The sequence below is a fragment of the Hypomesus transpacificus genome, unplaced genomic scaffold (assembly GCF_021917145.1).
Source record: "Hypomesus transpacificus isolate Combined female unplaced genomic scaffold, fHypTra1 scaffold_55, whole genome shotgun sequence".
Lineage (NCBI taxonomy): Eukaryota > Metazoa > Chordata > Actinopteri > Osmeriformes > Osmeridae > Hypomesus > Hypomesus transpacificus.
The window spans coordinates 1,325,293-1,349,596 of record NW_025814032.1 but is presented as its reverse complement, the minus strand read 5'-3'; the positions used below and the strand labels follow the sequence as shown (position 1 = coordinate 1,349,596).

Here is a 24,304-nt window from a genome sequence, read left to right as displayed (position 1 = left end):
GCAGCACCCAACCGAAATTCATCTGGCCGCGCCACTCTCACTTAGCCTGGTCCTAACCAGACCCTCGTACATTTCATTAGTACAGAGGGTCTGGGATCTCTCGATTGACAAACGTTAACTTCCTTGAAGGCAGGTCCTCTGTTGAAGTTGAAAACTATTGGATCCGCCCAGAGCCACTCTGATTTGCAATAACCAATCGCAAGCGTTCGCCTTAGCCAACTCCTTCACCACTACTGTAACTGAGCTAGCTGCCGTAGCTGGAAAATCTAACTTTTCCCGAACCCTGTGGGGAGGAGGGCCACAACATCATGGCCACCAACAAAACTCAGCAAGGAATGTTCTTGCTCCGGCTTTAACCTATATTCGGCAGCGTTGCCACAACCGCAGAATAGTTTCGCTTGCATCTTTCTCCGCCGCCATTACTGAACTACTCAAACAAGTGCACGACATTAACGTCATCGTTCTCAGCCACTCCCTCTGTTCGCTGATTGGACCTACAAAAAATTTGTTTCCGGAAACCTACTTCAGAGCCGAGCTCCCAGACCTAGTACAGAAGCAAAATCCAAATTGAGCGGAAGTACGTAGGAGGGCAGAGCCAGGCTAACTCTCACTATGGAACTGGCAGGAATCAAGCGTGTCTCCCCTGGAGTTCTTAGTCGAGCTTGCCACTTATCAGCTTATCACTTATCAAAAAAGAAAGGGTCTACACAATAGCCAATTGGAAAATAGCACCATTGTATCTGGATAAGATTTAATGCAACAACCAATGGAAAAAAAGCATATCCTGTAATTTTTCACGTGATTCTACAACAACGTCAGAGCCTGTTTAAGGAGAGCCTGCCCACTCCCTATTAAACCCCATTGTACCGAATTTTGTTGCAGTTCCACCAGAGTTCCACTGGGAGTGATCGTGGTCGAGTGCAAAATGAATGGGAGTCTATGGAGCTAAACGGCTAAATTTGTCTCTTTCGCCTGATTGTTGTTGATAAATCTCAGATTTGATTGTAGTTTTTGCATGTTCAACATAGATTACAAGTCAAAAGTTGAATGAACGAGTAGTTATGTCCTTTCAATTTCTTACATGGTAAGTCGTTGTGGCCCATAACACGCTAGCATTCTGCTAACAAATGCTGATTGGTTAGTGAAGGACTACGACCATAGATCCCGCTTGATGGCATCCGAAGCAGAACCAGAATGTTAGAGCATTAGCAACATTAGCAACAACATTAGCAAGCCTAAACTATTTCTAGCATGTGTATTGACAGGGAAATCCTAACCTGTCAGCTGTGTTGTCGATGCCTCGAGAGAAAAGTGGAAGTAACCAGAGCTTGCCGTCAAGCAGTAGCTCTGGTTGTACGTTGTGTATGACGTCAATGCCATTTTCAAAGGTTTTTTTAGAACAGAAAGGCGACTTTAAAAAATCCAACACCCCGCGGTGTGTAGTTTTTTTGCCTCCCCTTTCGATTTCAGAATTCAAATTACTAGACAAAAAATTATATCCTGAGAAAAGTGTATTTTGAGGGGTATATCTCCATAGATCTCCATTCATTCTGCACTTGACCGTTAGCGCCCTCATATGGAACTTGAGTGGAACTGCAACCAGTTCAGAACCCGGAAGTTTCCCGAGAGTGGGAGTTCTCTCTTTATTAGACATTCTCTGACGTCTTCCAAAAGTTTAGTTCACCTACAGAGCAAACCACTGGAGCTCGAGCATCCCTTTGAGCACAGTCATGATCTCCTGTTTTAATGTTACAACAAATTCACAACTTGTTTGACACAAACAATGACAGCTTGACTGCTGTTAGAAAATGTTTCCCAGATAATTAGCATCAGTTTTTCATGAGTGTCTGTAACTTAACCAACGCTTTTACAGCCTGTTCACTGACAACACCTGCTCAGAACAAGTAGTTCATAGATGTAGCCGGTGTGTATCGGTGAAAAACTCACTTCTCAGGTATGTAACAGACCACCCGTGTCTACGGAGTGCTAGCTTTTCATTGGCGTAGTTGGTAGTGGTGGCGCTTGGGATGTCAGAGGTGGCAAGTTCGTACCCAGTGCGGGATGAACATGGGCCCTATACCTCTGACGGAGCTTACTATACAACGTCTGTTACATATAATAGGCCTAGTCATATTTTCGTTATCACACGATGACTGACATACTGTCACATTATAAACATCTCTTTCCAAATAGTCGTAATAAGTTTATTAGCACTAAATACATTTGCGTTTTGCATAGTCAATGTTATAGGTCACTTTTAAAATAATGTCACATTTTATCATTATATCCTAGCCATGGAGGCATTAATCATTGCTGCCTTTCAAAGTTGTCAGGTAAAAAGCAGTTAATTCATTAATTTAAAAAATGGGGGGGGGGGGGGGGGGAGAATGTCACTCTTGCCTGTCTTCAAAACTTGAGAGCCCTGTGTATGCATAGCCTAACCATTAAATTAGCTGCCCATTTCCCGTATTTAACAATGATTAAACATGGATTTACCTGAAAGTGATGCACAGGCACCATCTCGCAGTCTCTTTCCTTCTTTTTTTCCTTCCCTGACTCCTGTCATCTTTTTAAGCCCATTTTAGAAAAGTTGACCTAGCCTACTCTCAAAGTTCGTCAGGCCACTGAGATAGGGAAGGGCACCCGTTTTTTGGGGGGGGGTCACCATCGTAACTTTTATTGAGCATTTAAATATATCTCTTGTTCTGCCTGTTGTAATAGGCTTGTAATAAAAAACTAATATACGTGCCTAATATTTCTATACTAAAATAATATCGGCATTATAAGTGTAGCACCCCAACACTCCATAACATGCCCAAGCTGCACCAAGTTAACTTAAGACTGGAATGATGAAGTGTTTGAGTTTGTTTCTTTAAGGTAGCTACCCCGAAGGTTGACCTATTTTGGGTTAGTCATATACTACCCTATTTTTACATGCAAATCTATATTTTGGTATTAGAATAACTGACCCCAGACAACTCTTTAAACAAGAAAAGTATTGTTTACTGGACGATAATTGAAATGTACAAATGATATTTAACGCTAGCGTCCGATAAAACTATTAACACCCTTCAAATAGGCTAATGGCAATATTTCTTTAGATGAGTTTACACACAATTATCCTTTTCTTTATCTGTTTCCACTTAAAACATTACAACTAAGTATTCCTCCTTAAATCAAACTGTCAGGCCCTCGCCAGCTCTCCACTGGTGTCCCACAGGGCTCCGTCCTTGGCCCCCTCCTCTTCTCTCTGTACACCAGCTCACTTGGACCAATCATCACCTCCCATGGCTTCTCCTACCACTGCTACGCTGACGACACGCAGCTGTACCTGTCGTTCCCCCCGACTGATCCGGGGATCTCAGCTAGGATTGAGGCCTGCCTCACAGACATCTCCGCCTGGATGACCGAGCACCACCTCCAGCTGAACCTCGCCAAAACAGAACTTCTCATGATCCCGGCTAAACCCTCCATCTCCCTCGATTTGTCAATCACCCTGGGATCTGCGACGGTGACCCCTTAATCCTCTGCCAGGAACCTTGGGGTTACCATGGATGACGAGCTCTCCCTCACGGCCCACATTGCCGCAGTCTCCTGGTCTTGTAGATTCACCCTCTACAACATCCGGAAGATCAGGAGATACCTGTCTGAGCACTCCACCCAGCTGCTAGTCCAAGCACTGGTCCTCTCCAAGTTGGACTACTGCAACTCGCTGCTTGCTGGTCTCCCAGCATGTGCAACCCGCCCTCTTCAGAGGATTCAGAACGCAGCGGCCCGCTTGGTCTACAATCTACCCAGACGCTCCCATGTTACCCCGCTCCTCATCTCTCTCCACTGGCTACCCATCATGGCCCGTATCAGATTCAAGACCCTGGTACTGACCTTCGGAGCAGTGAAAGGGACTGCACCCGACTACATCAAGTCTCTGCTGCAGCCTTACACCCCCACCTGCCAACTACGGTCTTCTTCAGACAACCGCCTGGTGGTCCCACCGCTCAAGACTGCCCGCTCCCAACACAAGCTCTTCTCCTGCCTGGCCCCCCAATGGTGGAACCAGCTCCCCACCTCCATCAGGGACACTGACTGTCTCCCCACCTTCAAGAAAAGGCTCAAGACGCACTTGTTCCGGGAGTACAACGGCACTTAGAAATGCTTGGCTGGACCTGTTGTTGGTTTCCTCCAGGATCACAATGACTCTTATTGAGTGACTTGTTGCTCTTATAGGTTAGTTATAACAAAGTTAAGTCTTGTACTAGCTGTGAAATATTTTACTATTGATTGTTCTTCTACAGGTACAGTCCTGCACTGTTTTTTGTGGTTCATTATGTTTTTAATTTGTAACTTGTATAACTGCATGCTCTTATGGGTCTTCCCTTTTGGCACTTGTTTTTTTTTTTTTTACAATGTATGCTTCATGTTTTGGCTGCTTGCAATGTTTGGGACTACCTCGTTGTTATGATCAGTGACCTATGCTCTTTTGTAAAGCTCTCTCTTGGAAGTCGCTTTGGATAAAAGCGTCTGCTAAATGCATAAATGTAAATGTAAATCAGTTTCAATGCAAAACATTCTCAAAACATATTAACCGTGGTACCACACAGACACACACACACCCGTTGCAGGCCTGATGGTAGCTTGTGTGCGATGCTTCCGAAGGACGTGTTTCTTCAATGAAGCAAACCGACAGAAATCCAATTTACAGTTAGTTGTTAATCCGAGAAACACGGCTCCAAACACGAAAACCAGTCACGAGATACAGCAAAGTCCTCTTCAGCAGGAAACTGAAAGACTCTAATTTCTGGGTCTAATCCAATATGTAATGATGGTATTCAATGACACAAATATGTGTTCTATAAAGAGTGTCTGGAGTCGCAGAGGTCCAATAATATCAGCTTTAATGCAGCAGTTGGAAATCAACAAGTACAGAGCTCAGGGGTTGTCTACGTTTCCCTACCCGCAACAGAGTTTGGGCTGGTTCACTAAGTCCAACTGACTATCTGTCCCTGCCCCAGCATATATTACACAGTGCAACTGAAACAGAAATATCAAAAAAGGGTTGAGCTTGTTCTCTCGTGCATCAGGGAGTTTGTTCTTCCTTACGCATCCCACCTGCTTGGGTGCTGTCTCAGCCCGGTTTCAAGGTTGCTTCTGAAATGGATAGATAACAATACAAAATACAGCCTGTTTCCCACACCCTGTGTGAGACACAATGTTCAAGCCTGAGCACACATCAATTTAATAAGCACAATACATAACTTTAATACATGCATCCTTTATAAAGTTGTGCGAGCATTGTTCCCGTTGCTATATTACCTAGGGCACAGTGCCTGTGATGCATTTGGTGATTTAGTTGCCACAAATATTAATAACGGGAATTCTAGATAGTGCCATGCCCGTGATACAGCTAATGATTATAGTTCTAGAATTGTACTGTAATGTATTATAAATTCTTTAAAACACACCGTCGTCCTCCGTTCAACGTTCTTTTTACGAAAAGAACACCAACCCCTCCCTCACACATTCACTTCCTCCACTCACAACCACTCACCACAGACGACTTTGACTGACAACAACATTGACCAATAGTACAATATTATAACACACTTCAAAATAAAGGACAATACGTATAAATATTGTTCCGTTTACACAACTGTTAATGCTCCAAACTATTTAGAACAATTTATATTAACTCCTAGCTTTTAACTGCTTGAAAACTTTGTGTAATTTAGCACAAAATGTTTTAAATCTCAGTTAACCCTTTTTGTTTCTCTTTTAAACTAAATGACTGAGTTAAATGGCATTACTACAATTGTGTTTCCTACACATACTTTTTGTAGAAATGAATGTAGAAACTAAACGGTTTCAATCCATTAGATTTACACCAGGGCTACATAAGTATTATAACTATGATGATTTTTCAGTTGGCTATTTGTTGGTGCCCCCTCCGGAGTTGGTGCCCTACGCACAGCACGTAGTGCGCGTTATGGGAGCGGCGGCACTGGCTACTAGACTACACAAACACTGTTTTTGATGTGATTTAACATAATATTTTGATCAAACGAGTTGCAATAAAGTACTCACATTAAGGAAAGTTAGGACTGCATTCATAACGTGATATAACATTTTAGCTGACATTGTCCAGGGCTCTTAGATGTCATGTGCCTCGGGGCAAGTTCCCATTTGCCCTAATAGTTAATCCGGCCTTGACCACATCATCCATGAATTTAGGGATGGCTTCCTTGAGAGCTTGTGTGACTGCTAGCTGGACTAGCTCGGCTAGCTCTTCATTGTCAACTCTGAACGAGGATTTGTCTGCTTAGCGGCCTCCTCAATGTTGTAGCCATCACTTTGTTGGAAAAAATAAATGGGAACGACCAAAAGTTGAAATATGTGTTAATAATGTTCACTTATAGGGGGGACCGCGGAGCTGTTTTGAGAATCTACTGCAGCCCTTGTGATGGTCACGTGACTCTCATATTATGCACTTTTAAATAGTTAACTATGCTTTGGGGGTACCAGATCTAAAGTAAGAATTTTTTTAGTTTGTACTGTTATTGTAACCCCCCCACCACCACCACCTCCACCACCATTTGTGCCCCCACGCTAGCAAAAATAGGGTCCTTTACGGTGGCCCAGTGTGCAAGTAAACGGGGACACAAATATTTTCTCTCCCCAAGTTTGTCACTACCGAAACACAATAATATGTAATATATTAAGAAGTTTTATATCGACCTGTTTTCTTTACATCTACCTTGTAAATACATGTTTTGTACAATTATTAGAAGGTTTTCACAGTAAATAATAACTTAAATTTTTACTAAATGTAAGTGTAATTCATGAGAATTCTTGTATTTTGAATCCAATCTTTCTTTGTAAAGGGCATAAAGTTGATCATACTAATTTAAAAGTTAAGGATTCCAAAGTTTGATATATACTCACCGGCCACTTTATTAGGTACACCTCGCTAGTACTGGGTTGGACCCCCTTTTGCCTTCAGAACTGCCTTAAATCTTTGTGGCATACTTTCAACAAGGTGATGGAGACATTCCTCAGAGATTTTGGTCCATATTGACATGATAGCATCACGCAGTTGCTGTAGATGTGTCGGCTGCACATCCATGATGCGAATCTCCTGTTCCACCACATCCCAAAGATACTCTATTGGATTGAGATCTGGTGACTGTGGAGGCCATTGGAGTACAGTGGATTTATTGTCATGTTCAAGAAACCAGTTTGAGATTATTTGAGCTTTGTGACATGGTGCATTATCCTGCTGGAAGTAGCCATCAAGAAGATGTACACTGTAGTCATAAAGGGATGGACATGGTCAGCAACAATACTCAGATAGGCTGTTGCGTTTAAATGATGCTCAATTGGTACTAAGGGGCCCAAAGTGTGCCAAGACAATATCCCCCACACCATTACACCACCACCAGCCTGAACAGTTGATACAAGGATGGATCCATGCTTTCATGTTGTTTACGCCAAATTCTGACCCTACCATCTGAATGTCACAGCTGAAATCGAGACTCATAAGACCAGGCAACGTTTTTCCAATCGTCTTTTGTCAAATTTTGCCCATCTGCTTTAAGGTTTGACGTGTTGTGCGTTCAGAGAGGCCATTCTGCATACTTTGGTTGTTAGGAGTGGTTATTTGAGTTATGGTTGCCTTTCTATCATCTTGAACCAGTTTGCCCATTCTTCTCTGACCTCTGACATCAACATGGCATTTTTGTCCACACAACTGCCGCTCACTGGATATTTTCTATTTTTTGGAGCATTCTGTGTAAACCATAGAGACGGTTGTGCGTGAAAATCCCAGTAGATCAGCAGTTCCTGAAATACTCAGAACAGTCTGGTACCAACAACCATGCCACGTTCAAAGTCACTTAAATCCCCTTTCTTCCACATTCTGATGCTCGGTTTGACAACAGCAAGTTGTCTTGACCACATCTACATGCCTAAATGCATTGAGTTGCTGCCATGTGATTGGCTGATTAGCTATTTGTGTTAACGAGCAATTGAAAAGGCGTACCTAATAAGGTGGCCGTTGAGTGTATATTGAACCCAATACTATCATAACATCTTGGTTGGTAACTCAATATACCATATTTTTTTTTCTAGAAGTCGCTCCGGAGTATAAGTTGCATCAGTCAAAAATGCGTCATGAGGAGGAAAAAACATAAATTGTACTGGACTATAAGTCGCATTCATTTAGATTTTTTTTCTCTCAAAATCCAAGACCAAGAACAGACATTTAATCTGGAAAGGAAAGTTATTGAACTACACGATAGCACACAGAACAACAGGCTTACTAGGTGTCCGGTATGTTAACGTAACACATTAACATTCAGCTACACAACAGCATAAAGAACGTACCTGGGAGGCGAAATAGGCTAAATTAACATAAGCTAGCGAGTCCAACAAGCAAGTTACTGGTAAGCTACTTCACCAAGCTCCCGGGGGCCTCATGTATAAACGTTGCATACGCACAAAAAGCTGGCGTACGCTGGTTTTAATGCACACTTTGTGATGTATAAAGATTTACTTGACATGAGAATGTGCGGGCCTTCTCAGAAAGTTTTGAGCAGACGTGAGAATGTGTGGATTGTCCGCAAAGTCTTGTCTGGCTCTGTAACATGGCGAATTAGAACTGAAAAGTGCCGAAACTCACCAAATATTACAAAATAAAGTTTCCACTACTACGTTTATGATGTTGACTATTCAAAAAAACATAAAAATAAAAGTTTGATCATTAATGTGGATGATCATATCAAAATGCCAAAACCCAAAACAGGAAATGCTATATAGCCTTCTGTTTAATCCACCACCACTTAATAACTTCTGTTAAACTTGAGGGTGTCAAACGAACGACAAAGTCACTCTGGAAATGCTTGTCACGCTAACCCTATAGCTACCAGGCTGTTACGATGCGCCACCACTCGTTTCTTCATATAAAGCTTTACATCGGACCATTTATTCTTAATTTCTGCCATGGTCTGGTTCTCTGAACCTACAGCATTTATGGCCCTATAATAATAATTTTATTTGTAATGCACTTTACATTTAGGTAAATCTCAAAGTGCTACAGGTTAAAAACAAGAAAGGGTGGAAATAGTGACAGTTTTCCACTCCGCCGACTTTGTTTTGTCGCTAATACCTGATGACAGGCCGCTAAACAGGACACATTTTCTCGTGTTCCTCCACCTCTGTTGTCAGAACCTCGATCTCACAGTCATCATATTTCTTCGAATAAACGCTGCGGCGTTTAACGTTCATTTTTGGTGCAGCGTTTATTCGAGGGTGGCATTTATTCGAAGAAATACGGTAATTCAGACAAAATTTGACTCAGGAGCACATTTATAGTCCATCTGCATATTCATTTATGGGAGGAGGCAAGGCAGGGTCAGTGGCTCGTTCACGTGCGGTCAATCTCACGTTGATTGTGATTTATAAAGGAATGACCGGTTTCATACATGTGAATATTTCTGTGCGTAGGTACTTTTCGTGTTTTGGCCATACGCCATCTTCTGGTATGAAAGCTGCGCAATCCTTTATACATGAGGCCCCAGATCTCATTCCACATCACTGAATCCGTTGAACTAGTTGGTTCATGTCAGTCAGTATGAATTAACATTTAAAAACATGTTAAAGGTCCCATGACATGAACATTTCACTTTAGGAGGTTATTTAACATTAATGAGTTCCCCTTTGGTCCCCCAGTGGCTAGAAATGTTGATAGGTGTAAACCAAGCCCTGGGTATTCTTCTCTACCTTTGAGAAAATGAAAGCTCAAACACTCAGATTTGAAAATGTTCCTCTTATTTTGTCTTAAGAGGAAAGGTTACCTCCCCTTTCTCTGCTTTGCCCGCCTAGAGAATTTGGCCCGCCAATGAAAAAATTAGGTACGACCTGCAAACGCGATATTGGTTTTTCCTCGAGAGACAACATGGCTTGCTAAAGACCGAAGCATGGCAGTAAGCCCTGCCTCTCTCCTCCTCATAGCATTTAAAGCTACAGACACAGAAATGGCATGTCTTAAGGAAAGTTCATAGCGGGACTGCTCGTAGTGGCTGTAATTCTGCACCACGGCTGAATTTCGGGAAAGAGACTTCAGATATTGTATTGTATTGTAGGGGACGACTAAGGCCTATATAAAAACATCCAAAAATAGCATGTCATGGGACCTTTAAATTATATATATTTTGATATATAAGTCGCACCTGACTATAAGTTGCAGGACCAGCCACACTATGAAAAAAAAGGCGACTCATAGTCCGGAAAATACGGTACTTTTTCATGTCTTGGTAGTGACCACAATATTTAGTTAGCCATGGCTGAATCAGGCTGTCAACATTTTATGTTAATACAAATAATTTGTAACTCATAAATGTTGCACATGTACAAAATGCTATACATGCACAATGTTGCATGTAAAGCAGTTACACATCTGACAGTAAATATCTGATCAGACCGCATAAAAGATTTCACATCACACCTCACTGAAGAGCTATTCTAGAGTTTGGGTCTTGAGGTGCGATTGAGAAGAGGTGTGCAAATTTTCAACCTAAAAAAACATTTTCCAATGAAGACTGTTTCAAAATCTGGGAGTCAGATGGCTGAGCGGTGAGGTAGTCAGGCTAGTAATCAGAAGGTTGCCGGATCGATTCCCTGCCGGGCCACATGATGTTGTGTCCTTGGGCAAGGCACTTCTCCCTACTTGCCTCAGGGGGAATGTCCCTGTACTTACTGTAAGTCGCTCTGGATAAGAGCGTCATGTAAATGTAAAATCACTTTTATTTTTACAGTATGTTCATTATGATAGTCAGCAGGATTATTTTAGTTGACAAAAACAGTCACAGTTAACAATGTCATATAAAATCACAGTAAATCAAGGAACATATTTAAACTCCGTGCCACTTTTGCATTTTTAATTTTTTCACATTCTCATAACTTCCCGTGTCCATATCTACACATCAAATATACAACATGTGAACAATTTTACCAACATTTTGCTTTTGAGTTTAATCTTCTGATAAATCTTCAGAACCACTCAATGTGTGTGTGTGTGTGTGCTTGCTTGCATAAAACATTAATTTGAGGATACTTTTTTAATTGCTTGCATGTGTCTATTCAACAGTTTAACTTTTCACATACTGCTTTGCTGGGTTGATTTGGACATGCCTACTCGTGTCAGGTGGACAGATTATGGTGATGACCTTGCCTGCCATGTACCAGATTTTGTCTTCCATTCATGGCCATTAAAATGTGAGATGAGAAGCAAATTCAGGTTTCACCTTCGTCCACATATGGATTCCAGGATATGGATAATTTTGACAATGCACCACTTTCCGAGAAGTTCTTTGGTGATATCCTCGACCAGACAGAGAGTCCCTTCACACCCAGAATTTGAACTAGAATGGCTACAATCTTCTGGGGTTGGTAGCTCAGTAGATACTAAAATTCTTCCAGGCTGTGCCTGTGGTGCAATGTTGGTGGATATTGGGTGGAAACAGAAGCAGATGTCTTATCGGTTGCAGAAGCTGAGCACTCTAGAATAGACTGTTCCTGGAGTAGTACAGATCACCTGATGAATGTTTAGTGTGCCTTTGATGGTGGGCAGCTCTTTTGGCAGGAGTGCACTTACCCTAGAAATCTGTTCGTCTTCCACATATAAGAACTTGACTTTGGTGAGAGGAAGGAGTGTATCAGAGTGCTTTCACTGTTGGTATGTCAGTACCACTGGCTACCTGTTTATCTTCTGTTCTCTTTATGGTGGCTCCAACACCATCCACAGGCCCTTTACCATGACCAGCTTCCAGTAAACTCCAGTTTACAGCAGTAAAGCCCATCTGGAAAGGAATGGTGCTCATAAAGTAAAACTTCTTCTTGCCTCTGTACTGCATAGTTGGCTCATCACCGATGAAGAGTTTTTTAACTTGGATAGTTCACCCTCAGGAACTTCAGGACTGGTTCAAGTTGAGCCAAAATAGCAGCAGGATCATGTTTCATTGAAAGTGACAAGGCACAAAATGTCAGTGTGTTCTCTAAGGTGTACAAAACAGCATTGGGCAGTGTTGTCGGTTTATGAGATGCTTCAAAACGTGGATTTGCTGTACCTCCTTTGTACATTTGCGCTGCCAATTTTCTGCATAATCAAAGTGAAAAATCACCTCATCTTCTTTGAGAGATCTGTGCAAAGACTGTAACTGTGTGTATTGATGCTGGATGTTGAAGAGGTGCTTGCACACTTTGTCTTTCATTGCTTTTTCAAAATCTTCCAATAGGTGCTCTGTGCTACCCGCACATCTTTGTAACAGTTTTTTATCACAGTGATCCTCTATATTTTCCCAATCATTTTCTTTTTCATAGTCTTCTTTTTTTGTGAGCCACTAGTACAGGAGTGGACAACTGGTCCTCGAGAGCCGCTGTCCAGGGCTGCGTTTCCCGAAAGCATCGTAAGCTTAAATTAATCGTAGAATCCATCATACAACGAATCTTAGTTTTACGGGCCGTTCCCAAAGACATTGTAGCTAAAATGTCTCTTTAAAATTCGTAGCTCTTGAAAGTGCATAGATTAGCCCTCTCCTTACAAGCATATTCGGAAAACGCACGTAAGAAATATCGATTGTTTCGTTTTTTGCTTGATTGTTGTTAAGATCCATCGTTATCGGGAAACGCGCCCCTGCATGTTTTAGATGTTTCCCTGCTCCAGCACACCTGTTTCAAATGAATGGGTTGTTATCCAGCTCTGTGGAAGCTGGGTGAAAGACCATTCATTTGTACAGACAATAATCAAATTAATCCAGAGGAAAAGCGTCGGCGACCGTTTGTTGGTAGTTGCAAGTAGGACAGTTCATTGGTCATTTGCTTGGGTGTGTCCAAGATTGTTCACAGACAAGTGTGAATTGGAATGCAACTTTAGGATCAATCTTAAAAACTTTGCATATACTGTATCTATACATCTTTGATACATGTTAGTAGGTTACAATAAAGTGGATATCAAAGTTGACTAACTTATTGTAACATGAAAGGAAGTTACATTAAAACATCAAATACATCACACAGAAAAGATAGAAGGGCAGCACACAATATCACACATGAGTCTTTATCATCCCTTAAGGGTCCTTCAGCAATGTAGTCCTTGAGAAATGTTTTGTATCATCAAATCGTCCGTTATTGGTCAATTCCTTTGGCAAGGTTTGGCCATCTCGCTGCGCTCCCCTTTGCGTAGCGAGAGACGTTAGGTCTGGCATTGCTCCTATGGGCTGGATTTTGCCCTCATTTAGTCATTTAGCAGACGCTCTTATCCAGAGCAACTTACAGTAAGTACAGGGACATTCTCCCCGAGGCAAGTAGGGTGAAGTGCCTTGCCCAAGGACACAACGTCATGTGGGAATCGAACTGGCAACCTTCAGATTACAAGCCCGATGCTCTACCCGCTCAGCCACCTGACTCACCTGCCCTCCCCCCTTCCAAGGGGAAGATGACAAGTCAGGTAAAACTGGGTTGATGAGTCTGGCATTGTGTTGAGGTTGACTCTGCTACACTAATCAGCACATGGTTTGCGAACATAGTTCTGAACAGTTGAACACACATAAACACTAAGGGCCTCATTTACTAACAGGATTGCGCCCATATCAGGTGTAAAATAGCGGTTAAAGACATAAAACCGTATTTACAAAGGCAGCGCACTTGATTAAAAACGCATATTACCGCTGCTGGGAGGGTATAAGGGAAAGTGGGTGTGTGCCGCACAGAGATGGGAGGAGAGGTGGATTTCTTCCTTGTAACATGTTAACTGTACTTCGTGAACCAATATGTCTCCTGTTCGCTGAACCTTCTTTTTCTTTTCCTCGAATCGCCCATGGTAAAGGGCGGAGTAAGGCACTGATTGCCCGAAGAGGATCTGGTTTGACAAATCCCATGCAGAATGCGGAAATACATCTTGCGCTATTTGCGGTTGGGCTAAGGCGCAGATTAAGCTGCGGCCGAAATGTTAGTAAATGAGGCCCTAAATGTCATGGAATAACACCCAAAACAATGCTAAATTACAGAAAATAGGAGTTTGGTTTATTAGGATGACAGACGCGTTTCGGCCTAAGCCATCGTCAGTGTATGGGCTTAGGCCGAAACGCGTCTGTCATCTTAATAAACTGGTCAAAAGAAGCAACAAGCAAGCTTGAGAGTGCGGTTTTTTCTACTTTAAGTTACTTAAAGTCTTTTTTCACTCGCACCCGAAATCACCTTTTATTCATTTTGGAAACAGAGCGCGCCTATCCTTAGTAGTTCATATCTACTCACCATATAGAGATATGAGAGAGATGGACACAGGAACACTTACTGGTCCAATATGTAGGGGTGTGGTTAAAATCAGTCTCGGCCAATGGACTAAAAAATACACAGTTTCGGTAGTGACTCCTCCCATCTCTGTGCGGCACACAACCACTTTCCCTTATACCCTCCCAGCAGCAGTAATATGTGTTTTTTCTCAAGTGCGCTGCCTTTATAAATACGGTTTTATGTCTTTACCTGCTATTTTACACCTGAAATGGGCGCAATCCGGTTGGTAAATGAAGCGTTAATAACGCGTTAACGCAATCTCACTTTAACGCACACAAAAAAATTGTGCTGGGAAAAGTTTTTGACCCTGGGAATCACCTGTCGTTGACTGACTTTGACTGCCGACGGTAGCTGAATGATGGAGAGAGGGCTTTTAGATGGGAAGTTCCATTTCTAAAAGTTGCGAGACGGCTCGGTTGACAAAACTAAGGCTGTGTGTACATTGTCAGGCTGAGTTTAGTTATCACCGGAGTACTTCCAGCCTAACTATCATATGCAAGCAAAGCACAGCTAGCAGCAGCAGCGTTCGCTCCGTTAATATAGCAGACTAAACTCGCAAAAGAAGCGAGCAGCTAACTGGGTTCAACAAAATAGAAACTGTAATGTTAACTATTAAGGTCAATCTGTGGTTGCTTAAGTATCTGAAGTATGTTTGAGTGAGATTTGATTATTATGGAGCAGGATATCGTTGTAGGCTATGAGACAACATGTCTTAAATTATTTTATATTCCAAAACAAGTCTAATTTTGTGGATGTGTTTTAAACAGCAGTATAGTTTGTGAGTGAATAAAACTCCCTCACAATTTAAGTTGTGTTCCATCTGAACTTGTTTTATGGACATTATCATACAGTTGGCCTATCTGAAGTTTTTAAGTACACCCTTTCAATGTTATTTCCACAAAAAAATCCTTTATTGGGGTAACATTTTAACAGATGAAATAGATCTCAGCAGATTAAATGACATTTTAATTGCAATTAATCGCAATTAATCAAGTGAAATAATGCGATTAATTGCGATTACATTTTTTAATCGCTTGACAGCCCTGAATAAAATGCAAAAAATATTTTCGTACAGTAGTTACAAGTTTACATTTACTCATTTAGCAGACGCTTTTATCCAAAGCGACTTCCAAGAGAGAGCTTTACTAAGTGCATAAGTCACTGATAATAACAACAACAAGATAGCCCCAAAGCATTGCGGGTAGCCAAAACAAGAAGCACACATTTTGAACAACCAAAAAATAAGTGCCAAAGGGAAGAACCATAAGAGCATGTATTTAAGCAAGTTACAATTAAACAACATGAATCTCTAAGTACAAGTGTACCTGTAGAAAAAGCAAGCAACAGTAAAAATAAAAATAAGATTAACTAAAATATATTATAAAACAATTGTTTTTTTTCTACTTAAATAGCTGTTTTCTGATTGGACGAGAGACGTTCCATGAGTTGAATTATCCCACAACAACCCACTCTGACTTTTCACTCCAATAATAAATCACTCCGCGATGAACCATTCGCGTTGATACAAATAAGTAACCATAACAATGGGGACGAGTCAAAGCCTCCATTTACAATTTTGAAAGACGTTAACAAGCTAACTTGTATTTACAACAATGAGTGACTTCCATATTTATAATAACGTATTTGAAAAATGTTTCTTTTCAGAATGTACTGTGTCAGTGTCACATAACCGCTCATCTCACATCCCATTCTCTATTCACCTCGCAAGTCAATCTACTTCAGAGGGGCTGTGGCCGACACGACAGCAGTACAGTAGCAGCAACTCTACACATTGCAAATTATTTTCTTCTTAAAAATCTTGATTTTATTTGGGGACAATGACATGGCTCGATAGCTGGCCAGTCTTGTTGTTAAACATACTGTCAAATTATAATTACAGTTTGGAGAAAATGTCAACTTTGATGCGATCATCTCACATACATTTGCTATTCAACTCGCTCCACAGGTTGCGGCCGTACTGTAGCCTAGTACTAGAATGGCCGATACTTTGATCGTGAAAATCTTGATATTGAGTTTGGGATAGTGACATGGCTGGTTAGCTAGCAAATCTTCTTGTCAAACATACTATAAAACTATATTTACTGTTTGTCAACCGTACACAATGTAATTGCCTTTGAAACTTGCTAGCATAATGTTAGCTTTCGGGCTAATAGCTCTGACGTTGACGCTGGAACTATTTTTTCGTTGCGGAGGAACAATGGCAAAATATATATTTTTTTTAATCAAAAGCTGTATCTAAATGTTAATTGGTTGACTATAAAATTGTTTTATAAAAGCAATATAGTACGAGTGCTATATTGTTCCGGTTGTTGCCTACGCCTCGGCCTTGTGGCTACGGCCGAACACCACCCATGATATATTCGTCAACAACCCCACTCGCACTCGTACTATATTGCTTTAATATTTTGCAGCGAATACAACAGTTTAAATCAGTTACCACTAACCAACAAGAGCAACAAGTCTTTAAGCAAGAGTCATTGTGATCCTTGAGGAAACTAGCATTGGGTTCAGCAAACCATTCCTAAGTACCATTGTACTCCCGGAACAAGTGCGTCTTGAGCCTTCTCTTGAAGGTGGAGAGACAGTCTGTGTCTCTGATGGAGGTGGGGAGTTTATTCCACCACTGGGGGGCCAGGCAGGAGAAGAGCTTGTGTTCGGACCGGGCGGTCTTGAGCGGTGGGACCACCAGGCGGTTGTCTGAAGAAGACCGTAGTTGGCGGGTGGGGGTGTAAGGCTGCAGCAGAGACTTGATGTAGTCGGGTGCAGTCCCGTTCACTGCTCGGAAGGTCAGTACCAGGGTCTTGAATCTAATGCGGGCCGTGATGGGTAGCCAGTGGAGGGAAATGAGGAGCGGAGTCACGTGGGAGCGTCTGGGTAGATTGTAGACCAGGCGTGCCGCTGCGTTCTGAATCCTCTGAAGAGGGTGGGTTGCACATGCTGGGAGACCGGCGTGCAGCAAGTTGCAGTAGTCCAACTTGGAGAGGACCAGTGCTTGGACTAGCAGCTGGGTGGAGTGCTCAGACAAGTATCACCAACTCCAAGCCCAGAGCCCCCCACTCCACTAACGACTCCCGCCTGGCCAACGACCTGAATGAGTTCTACTGTAGCTTTGAAAGACAATTGGACAGTCCTGAACAACCCCTTTCCACCCGTGAGGCCCCCCCTTCCCCCATCTACAGTGACGACCCTCTCCATTCAGGAGAGAGAAGTGAACAAACTGTTAAAGAGACAGAACCTCCGCAAAGCAGCTGGGCCGGACTCTGTCTCTCCAGCCACCCTCAAGAACTGCGCTGACCAGCTGTCTCCGGTGTTTACCTACATCTTTAACACCTCCCTGGAGACATGCCATGTGCCAGCCTGTCTCAAATCCTCCACCATCATCCCTGTGCCCAAAAAGCCCAGGCCAACTGGACATAATGACTACAGACCCGTCGCCCTGACCTCTGTGGTAATGAAGTCTTTTGAGCGCCTGGTGCTGGCACACCTTAAATCCATCACTGACCCTCTATTGGACCCCCTGCAGTTTGCCTACAGAGCCAACCGGTCTGTGGACGATGCAGTTAATTTGGCCCTCCACTTCACCCTACAGCACCTGGACTCCCCAGAATCCTACACCAGGATCCTGTTTGTGGACTTCAGCTCTGCCTTCAACACCATCATCCCCGCTCTGCTTCAGGACAAGCTCTCCCAGCTGAACGTGCCTGATTCCACCTGCATGTGGATCACAGAATTCCTGTGGATCACAGAATTCCTGGAAGCAGTGCGTTAAGTTGGGAACACAAGTCTCTGATTCCCGGTCCATCAGCACTGGATCTCCCCAGGGCTGCGTCCATTCTCCTGTGCTCTTCTCCCTGTACACCAACAGCTGCACCTCCAGCCATCCGTCCGTCAAACTCCTGAAGTTTGCGGACGACACCACCCTCATTGGGCTCATCTCTGGTGGAGACGAGTCCAACTATAGGTGGGAAGCGGACAACCTGGTGACATGGTGCAGCCAGAACAACCTAGAGCTCAATGCTCTCAAGACAGTGGAGATGGTTGTGGACTTCAGAAAGAACACAGCCCCACTCACCCCCATCACCCTGTGTGACTAACCAGTCAACACTGTGGAGTCCTTCCGCTTCCTGGGCACTATCCTCTCCAAGGACCTCAAGTGGGAGGATGTACTTCCTCTGGCAGCTGAAGAAATTCAACCTGCCAAAGACAATGATGGTGCACTTCTACACAGCCATCATTCAGTCTCATTCAGCCTCACCTCCTCCATCACCATCTGGTACGCTGCTGCCACTGCCAAGGAGCACACAAGACAAGAGCTGACAAGAGCAGGCTGCAGCGTATCATCCGCACTGCAGAGAAGGTGATTGGCTGCAATCTGCCTTCCCTCGAGGACCTGCACACCTCGAGGACCCTGAAACGAGCGAAGAAGATTGTGGCGGACTCCTCCCACTCTGGTCACTCCCTGTTTCAAACACTCCCCTCCGGCAGAAGGCTGCGGTCCATCAGGACCAAAACCTCACGCCACACAAACAGGTTTTTCCCTTCCGCTGTTGGCCTCCTCAACAAGGCCAAGAGCTCACACTGACTCTAATGACTTCATGTCTTAAAACGTTTTACTTTGCACTACATTCAATTTCTGTAATATTTGTATTTTATATTGTATTTTATATTGTAATTTGTCAAATTATATTTTATTTTATGCCCACTTTTATTCTATTTTAGTATATTCCACTTATTACTGCTAGTTTTAGTATAGTTAGTCCACATATTTAATTTTAAGATTCCTATATGTTTATTGTATGCACCTTCCTGCCAAAGCAAATTCCTTGTCAGTGCAAACTTTCATTGCGAATAAATCTGATTCTGATTCTGATATATATAGTTGTGTGTCATCCGCATAGCTATGGAAATCTATGTTATGTTCTCTGATTATGTCGCCGAGTGGTAACATATAAAGAGAAAAAAGTAATGGACCCAAGCAGCATCCTTGAGCAACCCCATAGCAGTTCTCATGTTTCTTGGACCTATGGTCTCCTAAACTAACATAAAACTTCCTTCCTGTGATATATGATTTTATCCAGTTCAATACACTATCCGTGAACCCAATAAGCTTTTCCAGTCTATTTATTAGGATGTCGTGATCAATGGTATCAAATGCTGCACTGAGATCTAGCAGGATAGGATAGAGACTTTATTTGCATCTGAGTTTAGTCTGAGGTCGCTGATTATTTTGGTGAAAGCAGTTTCAGTACTGTGATATTACCTGAAACCTGACTGCGAGACTTCCAGGATGTTTTTTTCTTCAAGAAAATAATTTAATTGGACTAAAACTATATTTTCCAGTACTTTACTAATAAATGGAAGGTTTGATATTGGTCTGTAATTTGCAAGTAGACTGTTATCCAATTTGGGTTTCTTTAATAGGGGCTTTACAACAGCTGTTTTGAAGGCATCACGGAAGACGCCAGTTCTAAGGGATGTGTTTATAATCTCTGGCACCGGACCTGAGACACTATCAAACACTCGCTTAAAGAATGTTGTGGGTATAGGATCAATATCTGAGGTTGTGGAGTTAGATTCGCTGACAATTTTGGAAATTTCACTAAGTGTGATACAGGTAAATGTGCTCATGGTTATGTTGCAGAATCTACTGATGTCAGTTTTGACCCCACTATTAATAATACTAGCTCTGATCAAAGATATTTTGTTCTTGAAGAACAAAGCAAGCTCTTCACATTTAACTGCTGAGGATGGGGGTGGGACAGGGACAGTGTTTAGCAGCTGGTCAATGGTGGAGAAAATAACTCTATTACTATTACATTTTCTGTAATAGTGTTGGATAAATATTCTATCCTTACTAGACGGATGGTTTTGTTATAGGTGGTAAGTGTATCTTTGTAGATATTGTAGTGGATAGTGATCTTTGTTTTCATAAATGTTCTCTCTGCTGCACGGCATTTTCTTTTCGTTTCACAATTTTTTTTATTTCTCAGCCATGGGGAGGTTCTGCTTGTGCACTTCTTTTTGGTTTCAGTGGTGCAACAGAGTCTAACACAGATAAGAGTGCATCATTGAGGTTCTCTACCATTTAATTCAGAGAGCAATCATGATTAGTTGGCTCATATAGAGCAAATTGTTCAGAAAATGTCATCATAGCTGTATCATCTAAATTTCTTCTTTGGACTAAGAATTCTTTTGTGGTTTCTGTTAGGATAATTTCCACATTAAAAAGTATACAATGATGGTCTGAGAGGGGTAGATCAGTTATTGAGATATTATTGATATTTAGTCCAGTTGTTATCACTAGATCTAGTTTGTTTCCGTGCCGGTGTGTTGGGTCTGTTATGTGTTGAGTTAGATCGAAACTGTCGAGGAGATTTAAAAGCTCAATAGTTCTTGGGTCTGCTTTTTTATTTACTTGGATATTTAAGTCTCCGTTTAAAACTACTTTGTCATATCTACTGACACATAATGATAATAGTTCAGAGAATTCTTGTATGAATATTGGCGAGTGCTTGGGTGGCTAATATATAATAACAAAAAGTATTGATTCGGTTTTGAGCTCTATAGCAAGATATTCATATGATGTGAATTCACCTAGCTCAGTAATTTTGAACAATAGTTTAGAGGAGAAATTAGCTGTGACTCCTCCACCTTTTTTTGATTTCCTAGAAACTTGGTGAAAGCTGTAATTGGGCGGACACGCTTCTATCAGAGTTGCTGTTGCCGTGTCATTGTTTAGCCAGGTTTCCGTTAGACAGATGCAGTCTAAGTTGTTTTCTTTGACCAGATCATTAACTAGAAATGTTTTGTTATTTAGTGATCTAACATTTAGAAGGGCCAGTTTCATCTGTGCGGTATTAACAGATAAAACAGGGGTTGATAAATCTGTTGGAAGAATATGGAGAATTCTGTGACTTCTAACACTAGTTTCAGGTTTGTAACCATGCATTTTACCATGCCATTTTCTGTTTGTGATGATGACCGGTATGTATAATGAAATAGCATGGTGGCTGTCCTAGCGTAGCTTTTCTTTGGGAAAGTCTGTCACTGAGCTGTTCCATCACAAGGGAATTCATCCAGGGGGTGCAGATCTGTGCAGGGCCCATGTCCTTGCAGGAGGCTGTTTGAATGTTCTGTTCTGTTCCATGGGAGGTTGTTTGGGATGCGTCAGCCAGCTTAGAAACAACAGAGATAGGGAGAGAAACTTGATTTGTGGTCAGGAGCACGTGACTGATGTTTGCTGTTAGTAGTCGAGATCCCTCGACTCCCCGGTTTGGGTGGAGTCCGTCAGCTTGAAAACGGTCTGCAGAGTTCCAGTACACATTGAAATTATCGATAAATCTCAGTTTGTTTGCCAGACAGACAGATGCCAACCATGTGTTGAAAGATAGTAGTCGACTGAAAGCTTCTATTCCTCTGCGAAAGCATGCAATCGGTCCACTGATGAATACATCTTTGATATCTGTTGAGTGTGTTCAGTAGCTGGGTGAAATGTTTTTTAAGTATCTCAGTGCCAGTTTTCTTGTGTAGGATATCAAACGAGCCAGTGTGGATGATAATCTTAGGGTTGTTTGGTTTATTGTTGAGGATTGTTTGTACCTCTGACGACAGTTCCTCGATAGATGTGTTGCTAAGACAAATGTTTTCTGTCTTTGCCAGTTTAACATGTGCTGTCATGGCATCTCCAATCAAGATAGTGGCCAAATGTGGTGTTGTGTTTGTATTTCTAATGTTTGCCTTATCAGTAGCTGAAACCAGCTAAAACAAGGTGCAAAGTAGGATTTTATTGGCTGGTTGTACAAAAAAAAATTACAAGACAGAAAGCATTCACTATCATGTCCTACCCAAGCGGTATCTATACAGCGCCAGTTGCCCCCGGATTCAGAGTTTGCAGGGATCACTTTACAGAAGTGGATTATATTCATAAATCTTTGAAATACACTAACGTTACATACACACACTGGCATTTTTGACATACTGTAGCTACGCTAGCTAACTCTAGCTCCTAAATTCACATCTGATTGTAGCCAAAGCTAGCTCCATTACGCAACGTTTCCTACACTGTAGTTTGTTTAACCTAGCAGCGAACAAGTTATCAACTCGACCAGTGAGCCTGTTTCACACAACTTGAAGGGGCTACCAGTAACTGAAATTTATCATTATTAAACATTCGGGATGCGCGCGCAATGTGGTTGCAGAAAACCGGGAAAGGATATCATTTTAAATGGCAAAAGGACCACATGGATAATACAAATAGTCAGATTTAAAAACACCAAAAAGGTCGAGGAGGACAGCCTTTAAGAGAGAAACCGATTACCCATTGATCTGTCGCATCAGAATTTTGATTTGGGTCGCGAAAGTCTTGAAATTTGAGTGAAAATGTCGCCCGGTACAGACCGCATAGTCGAGCGGCAACCATGTCTTCATGTCACAAAGTTCATAATTGTACAGTTTTACAGTCAATTCTACATCTAAAAAGTCGAGCAGGGCAACTTTCAAGAGATATGGGAATTCTGCTTTTAGCCAGCTGGTCCGATTATTTTTGTGATTTGTTTAAACTGGCAATCTGAGTGAGACTGCGTCCCCGTTACTGTTTTGACGTTAGCCTCAGTCAGACTCGCTCACTGGCAGTGTGCAAAATGTTGTATTTCACTCAATTCTACACCAGAAACGTCAGGGAGGACTGACTAATGTAGATACGAACTTGATGAAGATAGCCAGCATCAACATTTGCCTGAGAAAGCGACATCCGTTAGCCAGGCTAGTTTTGCCTCCTCACCTTTTCTCCTCACACAGCAAGGGAAAAAGCCTGTGCTCAATGATGAACCATCATTTTGGTGGACCACCAACACCCAGGTCCTGCAGGTCTGCCTCTTTGATCAGATTGATTCTGTCTGTTGGCATTGTCGTGCAGTTACGACAAGTAGCTAGCTACAAGCACACCACTCGTGTTCTTCAACCTTCCAGTGTTAACTATATTTATATCTTCCGACAAAACCACATATCCTGCATAATATGGAACAACAGCGGTCATGCGGGTACATAATTACGTATTGGTTCGAAAGCATACGCCATAGGATAAACAGGGAAAGGTATGATGGGTCGATTTTCTTCAATTTTTAATGCAGTTTGGCGGGTTGAAATTGAGCCCAACCATTCTCGTGACGTCAGATGTATACGTCATTTAAACATGGCGGCGCCCAGGTCTTTTTAAGTACATAATTTACACACTAGATATTTCGATTATTAATAGAATATGGCATATAGTTGTATGTTCTATATTTTTTTATGTCCTTTAACGTACATACTATAATAATATCGCTGTGTCTAATCGCAGTTCAGTTCCACTTTAAACTCTCTTTCTCACACACACATGTATACACAATCAAACCAAAGGTCTCCGTTTCTCCTTCGATTTCTCCTCTCAATTGTGTCCTGATTCTCTCACAGGTGACAGAGACACGCACAGGACCGCTGGGATGCAGCAGCTATGATAATCTGGACTCAGTGAGCTCTGTCCTTCTGCAGAGCCCAGAGAGCAAGCTTCATCTCCAAGGTAAACACACCAAAAACTTTCCACCAGGGTTCTACATACACCAGGGTGGGTGTGTGTGTGTGGTCAATATTGGGGTCAATCTTCACTTTAACCTCCCCAAACATTCAGGACATCAAGAGAATGTATACTGACACATCCAGAAAATTATCTTTAGGGATTTCCTGTATATAGTTATCAAATCATGAATTGGAAATTAATTAGTTTTGCATGGATGATGAAGATGTGTTGTGCTTTGCAACAACCTCTATTTTATTTTGTCTTATCTGTTTCTGAATTTCTGTCTCTATTGATCACTTTTAGCTCATGTCCACTGAAAAAAACTGTATTTTCTCTTTCGTAGTAGATCTGTTGATCGAAGCCGTGACTTGTTTCCTGAACAATTACATG

General features: G+C 42.1%; 1 protein-coding gene across 1 annotated transcript in view; it reads left to right on the top strand.

Annotated features, from left to right (window-relative positions):
* Positions 1–24,304, top strand: part of brinp1 (bone morphogenetic protein/retinoic acid inducible neural-specific 1) — a 228,838-nt gene that overhangs the window by 147,344 nt on the left and 57,190 nt on the right. The window contains exon 5 of the mRNA XM_047017393.1: positions 23,812–23,917. Within this exon, the coding sequence (XP_046873349.1) occupies positions 23,812–23,917 (106 nt within the window). The remainder of the gene's footprint in view (positions 1–23,811; positions 23,918–24,304) is intronic.